Here is a 12,454-nt window from a genome sequence, read left to right as displayed (position 1 = left end):
TATAGGGGAGTTAGATTTTTTCCATTTGCGCTCCAGGGTTCGACATTTCTGCTTTAGTTCTCTGTGATAAGGGAGGTACCAGGGGGCTTTGCGAGGGTAGGAGATAGATTTGGTGGAAAGGGGGGCGAGGGAGTGGTAGGTAGACTCGGAGAGGGCGGTCCAGTTATGCCAGTTGGATTCAGGGTCTGCAGGCTTAGGAGCAGAGGAGAATTGTTTGAGAAATTTTGTCCAGAACAGGTCGCTTGAAATTTTTTTTGCGAAAGGTGATGGAATTAGAGGAGCGGGGAGGAGTCCCAAGATGCGACATGAAAATGGGAAGGCAGAAGGTCCCAAAGAAGTGGTCAGACCAGGGGATCTGTTCCCAGCTGGTGTCACTGACTGAGGTTTTGTGGGCGGTAAGATCCAGGAAACTGATGAGGTCTAGAGTGTGTCCCTTTTCATGGGATGGGGAGGGTGAAGGGGGGGAAAAACCTAGAGAGGTGAGGAAGCTCTTTAGTTCGATCGTATCCTTGTTGGTGTTGTCATCAAGGTGGAGATTGATGTCCCCAATGATCAAAAGTCATAACTATTTTTTTCTGAGGCCCTCCAAGTACCTATGAATCTAAAATGTGGCCCTGCAAAGGATTTGAGTTTGAGATCACTGATCTAGATTGTAATGTTAATAGCTTCTCTGAAGACATCGGTCCTAGGGCAGAGCTTCCCAAACTGTGAATTTATGGCATCTAACTGACAAAAGAAATTGTTAAAGAAACATTTGTTTTGTATTATTTATTCAATTTTCTATGCCATTCTCCCCAGGGAAATCAGAATAGTTTACATGAATTTATTCAGGTATTCAAGCATGTTTCCCTGTCTGTCCCATTGGGCTCACAATCTATGTAATGTACCTGGGGCAATGGGGGGGGGGGTTAAGTGACTTGCCTAGGGTCACAAGGAGCAGCGTGGGTTTGAACCCACAACCTCAGGGTGCTGAGGCTGTAGCTTTAACCACGGCGCCAAACACTCTCCTTATGAAATATGTTACTCAGTGATATTGTAAATGCTTGTTAACAGGAGATTTGCTCTGTAAATGAAATATGCTAGCAGTAGGGAACTCCGGTCCTCGAGAGCCATATTCCAGTCGGGTTTTCAGGATTTCACCCAATGAATCTACACGAGATCTATTTGCATGCACTGCTTTCAATGCATATTCATTGTGGAAATCCTGAAAACCCGACTGGAATACAGCTCTCGAGGACCGGAGTTCCCTACCCCTGTGCTAGCTGGTAGTACGTTGGGTCTTATAAGTCAACAGACTTTTGTTACCTGTTAATATTCCCCCCTCATTTACGAACGCATCGTGCGGTTTTAGGCGCCAGCCGCAGCAGTAACTGCTCCGATGCTCCGGCGCTGAAACCCACGCTATGCATTCGTAAAAGAGGGGGGATTGTTTGGTATGTATTTTAATTGTTTTATTGTGTTATGTTTACTTTTGTAATCCGCTGTGGATAAAGGTAAATTAGAAATAAAATAAACTGTAAACTAAACCATTAGCTAGTTATCTAGCGCACTCCTTCATCGTCGAAATTCAGCTTTGCAGGACTGCCACGTGTAAACGTTCCTAAATAAACACTATTCTGTTTTGGTTTTTTTATGTTAAGAAAATAATCTTGTCGCTTGTTAATTCTCTCTTTTCTTTCCCTTTCTGGGCATCGACTCCTTTTCCTTCAGAGTTGCTGTTTTATTCAGCTGTTTGACGTAAATCCCACCTTCTCCAAATGCGCAGCTTGGCACGGCTCTTTGTGCTGCTGAAAGGAACTTTCTAAATGGCTTCGTTTTTTCCCTTTATTTCAGGACCGCCTCTTCTTCGTCATGGAGTACGTCAATGGAGGAGACCTGATGTTTCAGATCCAGCGTTCGCGCAAATTTGACGAGCCCCGGTCCCGGTTCTACGCAGCGGAGGTCACATCAGCCCTTATGTTCCTCCACCAGCATGGCGTCATCTACAGGTACTTTCTGAATGAGGAGGGAAGAGAAATCCTGGGCCTTACAGCTAGGTTTGGCTTAAATTCTCTCTGTCTCTCGGCAACTCGATTTCCATTCATTGTTTGGTTCAATTTGCTCACATAGAACTGTGTTGGCTGTTTATCCTTCTCAATGTTAACATGTGAATAGCCGCTGCTCCGGTCACCAGCTGTGTGTGCCAGTTTCGAACTATAGCTCGACTGAAGCTTTTTGAGATCTGCCTGGCACAAAGTGACCCAGAAGTGACCCCTCAGATCGGTGCGAGCTCTTCACTGCGCTCTCTCTCTCTCTTTCCCTCTCTTTCCCTGGTGGAGTTTTCCTCTCCTTTCAAACCCCATCGCTGCTTCCTGAGTTTGTTATTAGATGTCACCAGTTTGATATGATCAGGGGACAGGAGTTGGGAAGTTTTGGAGTTTGTGCCCTTCGCTCTGGCTGGGAATCTGCTCTTCCCCCCCCCTAAAAAAAATAAACTTGCACTGTGATCTGCTGATAGATTGTGAAGCTTTTGATGATTTCTAGTTTATGGTTTATTGTCTTATGTTTATTAAAAACTTTATATACCGCGTATATAACCAAAAAAGGATCAAAGTGGTTTACAATATATAAATCCAAACAATTTTGAAAAGAACTCCATTCACATAGAAAAGGAAAATATATATATATGTTTTTTAAAAATCTTCTTATAACAATCAATTTATGAATACACTTCCCCCTCCCCATTCGCGGTTTCCGCACTCACAATTTCACATAATCGTGATTTTTGGGGGGAGGGGGGAAACCCCCCCATATTTTTGCCTTTCTTCGGCATCCCGGCCTTACCTGGTGGTCTAGCGGGCTTTCGGGGCAGGAGCAAACTTCCTACTATCCTGCCACGTGTAATAAAAATTTTTAGTGTATAAATTAACTTATTTTATACACATCTCCCTCATTATTCGCGGGGGATAGGGGCAGAGCCGGACCGCGAATAGGGAAATACCGCAAATAGCCGGCTCTGACCCACCCCCGCCTCCCTCCTGCCTTCCCCCGGCATCCCGGCCTTACCTGGTGGTCTAGCGGGCTTTCGGGGCAGGAGCGAACTTCCTACGCTCCTGCCCCGTGTAGATCGCCAATAGGAAATGGCTGCCGTGAGCTCTCGCCGTGGTCTTGAGAGACTAAGGGACTCACGGCAGCCATTTCCTATTGGCGATCTGCGATAAGGAGGTCTCTAACAATACTTTTTTTAAAAAAAAATTTAAAAAAGAAAAAGGCTTATCGTGATTTTATCCGGTTCAAATTTCCTTATATTGTCCCTTTTATATGAGTTAATTTTTTCGCTTCCAGAAAGCTGCGAAGTTGCTCCAGCACAAAATGAACATATTTCGTTCCAGCGTGTTATCCCTACACCTGCAGGGATAACTAAGTAAAAAAAGTAGCTCCCGTTTTTATTGTCTTCTCTCTCATACTCAGGAATAGCTTTCTCCTCTCTTGAGTGGACTTAGTAATATCGGGGGAAATCCACCTCTTTTCTCCCAAAAACAGGCTCTGAGAGAAACGAAAGACAGTTCTCAGAATTCAATTTAAGACAGTCCTGCTCAGCACAAATGAGACTATCAAAGTGCCTCGGTGTTGAATTTCTTCCGGGGATGTTTCAAGTATTCCAGTTAGGTTTTTTTTTAAGTCTATTTCTTGAGGAGGAGGAGGATTTTCTGGTTTTCTCGGCAGGTAATGTATTTTATTAATCGGTGGTATCAAATCAGTAGAAATTTTTAAGGTATTTCTTAAAGGCATCAATAGGTGTAACTAACCCCCTCTTCTACAAAACTGCGCTAGCGGTTTTTAGCACAGAGAGCCGCGCTGAATAGCCCACGCTGCTCCTGAAGCTCATTGAGTTCCTATGAGCGTCGGGAGCAGCGCAGGCCATTCCGCGCGGCTCCCCGCAGTAGAATCTGTTAGTGCAGTTTCGTAGAAGAGGGGGTAAATTTAATTTAGGAAAATTCACCAAAAAGTATAATTAATCCTGTCATGGTTCTTCCAATTGTGTGTGATCAGTTGAACACCTATTCCTGTCATGATCAGGAAAAGGCGACTTTTATACTTGTCTAAAGTAGGCTTAACATGAAGTTACGTACCACAAATTACCGCCCCATAGGATAAGGGAATAGATGACCCAAGAATGAGATTTATTTGTCCCCAAATTGACTTCCAGAAACTAAGTAAATGTGTGGGTAGGTAAATGTGTATACCACTTATAAGTATGAAAGAATGATGGCGGGACATTTGGGGACTGGTAAGTCCTTTAATGATGCATGGAGTCCATTGACTACTTTTGTTGCATTACAGTAAGGGTCATTTTTCTTCCCTTTTCACTAGATTTCTTTACACATCCAGGGAGGGTGGGTGGGGGGAGGGAAATGTATGTTGAGGAGTTAAAATATTTAATTATAATATTGAAATCACATCATATGTATTATTGTATTAATAATTAAGATGAGGATGGGAGTAAATGACTGTTTAATGTAATAATTGTATAGTTATTAGTGCGTTCTATGCAGTATTTATGATTTACCAATTGTATTGCACTATCAAAGTTTGAAAATCAATAAAGATTTAAACAGAAAAGATAATTTAGGAAAATTCAGTACTCGCAAGTTCAATCTCCTATTGAAATCTTTCAGTTGTTCAATTTTATGTCCTTGACCATAGTAGCTGACAAGGCTTGTAATGAAGAGATCTCTATATCTATCTGTTCAAATTTCTTATTTGTTTCTTTTTTTAATTGTCTTTATTAGCAATTGCAAAGGGAACAACAACCAGGGTCAAAACAAGCAGAAAACATAACAGGTAGAGAAAACAATACTGGAAAACCAGAACAGCAGATGGGCACAATACAGAAACCCAATGGCCGGATGCCCAACGCAATTGACATTTTTGAAGTACAAAACCCCCAATCAACCACACACAAACCCCAAGTACTCGGCCTCAAACCACAACAATCAGACAGCATACACTCCACAGTCATACCCGTTTCAATTTGAATATTTTGCACTGAAGTAGTTAAATCTTCCAACTTACTTACTACTTTAGAGATATCTTCGGCTGATTTTGTAGCCGCAGTTTCGAGCCTCTGGAAAGTTTTCAATATGTTTGCCAGCATCACCGCTGAGCAGTCGGCTCCCTCCGTTACTCCAATGGATGTTGACTCGGCGTCTCGGTCAGTGTGTTGAGCCCTCCGTGTGCAGACGCCGTGCTCATCGAGCTCTCGGCTCTCTCACGTTGCACGCTGTCCTGCGCTGGATTCGGCGGTGATCGGGCTGTTGGGGAGGGGTGGATAAAGATATTTCAAGGCCCAAAGCTCCGGTGGTTCCCCTTCCAATGGTGCAACAGCAAGCACATCTCCTCCTCCTGTAATAACCGGTGAGCTTCTTAAAAACCGATCCATCAGCGATTGTCCGGGTGTGGCGGGGTCTCCACGGATAACGCTCTTGCGTTTATTGTGAGGCATGATTAAGAAACCACGCCACAAAAAGGTAATTTTCCAGGCAAAGAGCAACCAGGCATAGAAAAACTCACTCCCCCAATCAAAGAAGTTAAACTATATGATGGCCTCCTAGCCTCTCAAGCTGCAAAATTAGACAACCAAATCTCCAATCTACTGATAACGTCCCCAGACTACAAAACATTCAGAAAAGAAATAAAGACTATACTCTTCAAAAAATCCCTGAAAAAGACCTAACTCCACAAGCTTCCGTCTTTCCTACCACCACCTCCCCGACCTCCTGAAAAAACCTGATCTACTCTTTATCTTCCTGGAAATGTCCTGCTACTCTCTCCATCTCCCTTGGAAAATGTCCAGATATCTTTTTGTAATCCACCTTATTTAACTCTTTTGTAATCCGCCTTGAACCGCAAGGTAATGGCGGAATAGAAATCCATAATGTAATGTAATGCAATGTAATAAGACGGAACTCCGGCTGCTCTCACACCGCCACCATCTTGTCCCGTGTACATTATATTCTATGGACGCGTTAGCATTTAGCGCACACTAAATCAGCTAGTGCGCCTTAGTAAAAGGACCCCTAAGTTTGGTGACGGTAGGGCAGCTACCACTGCCTAAGCCGCGGTAAAGGTTTCTACTGCGGCCCAGAGCGCTAAACGCTCCGACGCTCATAGGAACTCTATGAGTGTTGGAGCGGCGTTAGAGCATTTAGCGCCCTAGGGCCCGCGGTAGAAATGTCCACCGCTGCTTTGTAATAATAATAATAATAACAGCTTATATACCGCGATGCTTCTCATGATCAAAATCATCACGATTCAGTATTAATAAATAATGTGTCATCATACTGTAGGGTGATGGGACAAAAGCGCGTGAGACTTCAGCGCGCCGACATTGCAGTGCCGACAATTCGGCACAAGACACCAGCGCGCCGCCTAAAAAGTGACTTTTAAAGTGCTCCGACGGAGGGTGTGGGGGGGAACCCCCACATTATAGAGAAAGCTTAACTTTTTCCTTAAAAAATGGGGAAAAAGTTAAGTTTACTCTATAATGGAGGATTCGAACCCCCCCAAACCCCTCCCAACGGCAGCGCGAAGAATATGAAGTAAACTGGGGGGGGGGGGTTCCCCACTCACACCCTGCGTTGCAGTTCTTTAAAAGTCACATTTTAGGTGGCGCGCTGGTGTCCTGCGCCGAATGGTCAGGACTGCAATGTCGGCGTGCTGAAGTTTCGCACGCGAATGACTATGAACCGTAATTTGGATCCTTCATTGAAGATATTGGGCATCGCACAAGATCATAAGTTAACAAAAGACCTGCAGGTAAATCTTCTTATATGGAGCTGTTTTTGGACCGTGCGTAACCTTGACGAATTCGTAAATCTTAAGAACATAAGAATTGCCACTGCTGAGTCAGACCAGTGGTCCATCATGCCCAGCAGTCTGCTCACGTGGCGGCCCTCTGGTCTAAGACCAGCACCCTAACTGAGACTAGCCCTACCAGCGCACGTTCTTGTTCAACAGAAACTTGTCTAACTTTGTCTCAAATCCCTGAAGGGTGTTTTCTCCTATGACAGACTCCGGAAGAGCGTTCCAGTTTTCCACCACTCTCTGGGTGAAGAAGAACTTCCTTACGTTTGTACGGAATCTATCCCCTTTCAACTTTAGAGAGTGCCCTCTTGTTCTCTCTACCTTGGAGAGGGTGAACAACCTGTCTTTATCTACTTTGTCTTGAATCCCTGGAGGGTGTTTTCCCCTATAAGTCTCCAGAAGAGCGTTCCAGTTTTTCACCACTCTCTGGGTGAAGAACTTCCTTACGTTTGTACGGAATCGATCCCCTTTTAACTTTAGAGAGTGCCTTCTCGTTCTCTTCACCTTGGAGAGGGTGAACAACCTGTCTTTATCTACTTTGTCTTGAATCCCTGGAGGGTGTTTTCCCCTATAAGTCTCCAGAAGAGCGTTCCAGTTTTTCACCATTCTCTGGGTGAAGAAGAACTTCCTTACGTTTGTACGGAATCTATCCCCTTTCAACTTTAGAGAGTGCCCTCTCGTTCTTCCTTCCTTGGAGAGGGTGAACAACCTGTCTTTATCTACTAAGTTTATCCCCTTCAGTACCTTGAATGTTTCGATCATGTCCCCTCTCAATCTCCTCTGTTCGAGAGAGAAGAGGCCCAGTTTCTCTAATCTTTCGCTGTACGGCAGCTCCTCCAGCCCCTTGACCATCCTAGTCGCTCTTCTCTGGATCTTGTAGTCAAGAAAGATTTAGGCTCCTTTAACGAAGGTACGTTAGGACTTTAACGGGTGGAATAGCGCACGCTGGCGTTAGTTCTAGAAGCGTAGCGCGCAGTAATTTCCTGCGTGCGCTAAAAACGCTAGCACACCTTAGTAAAAGGAGCCCTAAGATTGACAGTACAAACACTTGTATTATCTAAGCTAGATTATTGCAATGTTATGTATTCAGGTTGTTCTAAACTTTTATTGAGAACGTTGCGCTCTGTCCAAAATACAGCTCTTTGGCTGATTTGCTCATTGAAGAAATCTGAGCGAGTTATACTTTGGTATGTGAGTTTCCATTGTCTTTCTATTGAGGCTAGGACTGATCTTAAACTTTGTTGTTTTGGGTTGTTTTTTTAAAATATATTTAAAATTATTCATGATTTGGCTCCACTGTATTTGTATTAGTTTGTGAGGTTTAGGGTTTTTTTTATCATTCTAAATTTGGAACTTGTAATCAATTGAAAATGATAGCTCCTTCTTCAAAGAGCGTTAGATTTAAAAAGAAATTGAACATCTTTTTCTTATACTGTAGCTAAGTTTTTACCCCCTTTATGTTTTTCTGACTGAGATAATTGTAACTTTTTTCCCTTTTCCCTTTTATATCATGTTTGTCACTAAGCCACATGTATAAAGAAACCTTATAAATATCCTGACTTTTTACTTGTGTCTTAATAATATTTGTTTTCTAAAATGCTGTTTTAAAATTGTTTTAAAACTGTCTGTTTCCCCATAGGTTGTTTTTAAAATTGTTCATCGCTTAGAATGTTTTATATAGGCGATTTATCAAATAATAAAATTGAACTTGAACTTAATCTTCTTCCTAATTCTATTACATAAGTACATAATTACTGTAAGTTCAGTTTCAAAAAGTAATTAAGGCTATTTTATTTTGGAAAATATTTTAACTCAAATTGAGTACATTTATGATAGGATGATTATACATGTGTTACTTTTGCTTTAAGTGTGATATTTTTATGAGGGATTGTTAAAATGAGTACTGTACCGCTCAATTGTATCTGTGTATTTCTGGGATGAATTGTTCCTCTTTTACTTAATGTAATCCACCTTGAACCTTTCGATATGGTGTGGGTAGAATATAAAAGCTGGATAAAATAAAAGTATAAAAAAAAAAACCCAAATCATAAGAACACAAGAGTTGCCATACTGGGACAGACTGAAAGTCCATCAAGGCCAGTATCCTGTTTCCAACAGTGGCCAAACCAGGTCACAAGTACCTGGCAAGATCCCAAAGATTATATGATGCTTAATCTAGGAATAAGCAGTAGATTTCCCCAAGCCATCTTAATAATGGCTTATGGACTTCTCTTTTAGGAAATTATCCAACCCTTTTTTAAACCCCGCTAAGCTAACCACTTTCACTACATTCTACAGCAACAAATTCCAGAATTTTAATTACCTATTGAGTGAAGAAATATTTTTTACAGTTTGTGTCTACTACTTAGTAGTTTCATCACATGTCCCCTAGTCCTAGTATTTTTGGAAAGAGTAAACAAGCGATTCACATCTACTCGTTCCACTCCATTCAGTATTTTATTCTAGTGGTGTTAATAATTGTTCTCATTCTAAGTGGTATAACTCAAATTGTTTTAAATTGCCTACCATTTGAAACCTTTTCTATTCCAGTGCCATATCTACTTTTAATTCATGATCAGTTTGCAATAAGTTGGATTTTATTAGAAAAATGAGTAGAAATTCAGATGCAGGTATTGTTTTTATCAAAGAAACAGAGCTCACAGCTCCTAAAGGCCCTACACTGAACCTGCTTTGTCCAACAGATTGCCAACTCCTTCATTTCCCCCAACCCAGTTAGAGAAGAGACCGTTCAGTCCTCTTCTCCTGGATGCACACACTGAGGACTCTCCCAGCCCCTCAGTCTTCTTATCCCAGACATACTCACTCAGGACTTTCCTGGTCTCTCTAATGCTAATGCTAATGCTAATGCTAATGCTAATACTAGTACCACTACCACTACTGGTCAGTAACCCTGGGGTACCCTCCTAGACACCCCTAAGGTCTACTGGGGCAGGCCAGTCTAACAGGCTCTTTGCTCTGGTAGTGTCCTTTTCAGCACCACTATTCCCTCAGGATGAGTGGACAGCTCCCAGCAGCTTTTGCAGGATGTTATGCAAATTAACTCCTTCTTTTTACTGCTCAGGCTTCCTCCACTGGTCAGTGACAGGAACTTCACCCTGTCACAGGAATACAGTGTACAACATGATCAACAAAGTACAAACTGTTTAACTGTTAACATCCTTCAAAATAATCTCCCAGGTTGTCCACAGTTAGTTGTCAATGCAGGCATACCTGTATGCTGGGCTAATTCTTTACTAGTTCAGTGCCTATCTTCAATTAGGCACTATTCAATTATAGCAGTTCAGTAATTGACAATCTTCCCTGTTTGAAGGCCTCTACCCACCTTGCCACTATTTGATACAGCAGAGCACAATCACCCAATGCTTCTCATAGCTCTGTATGACATTCCTGTGCATTTTCACCACAGCGAACTGCTATCTTGACGTTACTTCCATTATGCACCGCTGTCACCAAAAGATTGACATTGGAGGCGTGATCAATTCCAGATCGGTGCACTCATCTCTCATCTGGTGGCAACATTAAGAAGTATATGCCACACACTTTCAAATGTATATATAGTGGTACCTCAGTTTACGAGTGCACCGGTTTGCGAGTGTTTTGCAAGATGAGCAAAACATTTGCAAAATCGATGGCTCGATTTACGAGCGTCCCCCCCCCCCCCCGCAATCCGGCACCCTCCCCCCCGATCCGGCACCCTCCCCTGCCACAATCCAGCACCCCCCCCCCCGCCACGATCCGGCACCTCCTCCCGCCACAATTGGGCACACACCCCCCGACACGATTGGGCACCCCCCGCCGCTTCCTACCCTCATCTGGTCACCCCGAAGATCGGCCTCCTCATCTGCTGGGCCTTAAGCATCTGCGCATGCTCAAGGCCTGCGAGTTCACGTTCGGGGGGGGGTGTCGGATCGCAGGGGGGGCCTTCGAGGGGAGCAATGCCAGTTCTAGGGGGGGGGAACGCATCAAAGTGAGTTTCCATTATTTCCTATGGGGAAACTCGCTTTGATAAACGAGCATTTTGGATTACGAGCATGCTCCTGGAACGGATTATGCTCGTAATCCAAGGTACCACTGTATTAGATTTCCAGCGCTGGCGCATTTTCAAGAGAGAAAAAAAAAATAGTTGCCACGACTTTTTGAATCAACCCTCATATTTTATTTAAGGGAAGTAGAGATTAATGTGTCTTGCCCAGTACTTAGTTGTAGAGGACACTTTGATGTGAATATGTTAAAACCTTTTTGGATTCCTAAGGTGGATAATTTAGAATCTGTATCTCGGACTGAGGCTTGTGGTATATGGCATAGTTCTTTGGCAGAATGCTTAGATCGGAAATTAGAGTGAAGTGGATAAATGTTGCTGCTTGGTTTTCAGATGAGATGAAATCATTGAAGCAACAAATTGCGCCAGAAAGAGCATTCTTGGCACAAATAGCCTGATACTTATACTTTACAAGATTATAGGAATTTGCAGCCTTACAGAAAGCAAACAATTGAGGCTAGGAAAAAATTTTTAGACCAGAAAATTAACACCAGAAAGTGTTTGTTTTCATCTAAGGAACTATTGGGTTTTTGTGCTCTTCAATTTCGTGTGAGAGCTTTGCTGAAGCTTTTGTTTTAAAAGTAAAGAAAATGGCGGATTCTTTTACTGGTATGGCTCTACCTGTTGAGTTATCTGGTCCATTTCAGCCATGGAGAGATTTTTCCCCAAAATTGATTATAAAAGGTCTTAATGTTTATTGAATTCTTGTTCCCCAGTTATAGTGAAAGTCATGAAGGATAGTTTGCTTCCATGTTTGATGCTGTTTTGCTGAAGGGCTGCCAGGTAAGATTTGCCTTTTTGCGAGTGATATCAAAATGTGCAGATGGTGTGAATAACATGAAGAAAGACCTAGCCAAGCTTGAAGAATGGTCTGAAATTTGGCAGCTATAATGTAATGCTAAGAAATGCAAGGTCATGCATTTGGGCTGCAAAAACCCAAAGGGGGTGAAGAGCGGGACTTGGGTGTGATTGTATGTTGAAAACAGGTTGAAAAGGTGACGGCAAAAGCTAGAAGGCTGCGAGGGTGCATAGGGAAAGGTATGGCCAGTAAGAAAAAGGAGGCATTGATGCTCCTGTATAAGACTTTGGTGAGACCTCATTTAGAATATTGTGTACAATTCTGGAGGCCACACCTTCAAAAAGATATAAAAAGGTTGGAGTCGGTCAAGAGGTAAGCTATTAAAACGGTGCGTGGTCTTCATCATAAGGCGTATGGGGACAGACTTAAAGATCTCAATCTGTATACTTTGGAGGAAAGGCGGGAGAGGGGAGAAATGATAGACGTTTAAATGCCTACGTGGCGTAAATGCCCATGAGTTGAAACTTTTCATTTGAAAGGAAGCTCTGGAATGAGAGGGCATAGGATGAAGTTAAGAAGTGACAGGCTCAGGAGTAATCTAAGAAAATATTTTTTTACAGAAAGGGTGGTAGATACGTGGAACAGTCTCCTGGAAGAGGTGGTGGAGGCAGAGACTGTATCTGAATTCAAAAAAGTGTGGGATAGGCACGTGGGATCTCTTAGAGAGAGGAAGAAAGGTTACTGCTGAT

General features: G+C 42.8%; 1 protein-coding gene across 1 annotated transcript in view; it reads left to right on the top strand.

Annotated features, from left to right (window-relative positions):
• The window catches only part of PRKCE (protein kinase C epsilon), a 736,834-nt gene that overhangs the window by 599,409 nt on the left and 124,971 nt on the right, over nt 1–12,454 (top strand). Inside the window, exon 11 of the mRNA XM_033935756.1 lies at nt 1,834–1,988. Coding sequence (XP_033791647.1) covers nt 1,834–1,988 — 155 coding nt within the window. The remainder of the gene's footprint in view (nt 1–1,833; nt 1,989–12,454) is intronic.

This window comes from Geotrypetes seraphini, chromosome 3, assembly GCF_902459505.1.
Source record: "Geotrypetes seraphini chromosome 3, aGeoSer1.1, whole genome shotgun sequence".
Classification (NCBI taxonomy): Eukaryota; Metazoa; Chordata; class Amphibia; order Gymnophiona; family Dermophiidae; genus Geotrypetes; species Geotrypetes seraphini.
Note: the sequence above shows the minus strand (reverse complement) of the source record. Positions and strands in the feature narration are given on the sequence as shown.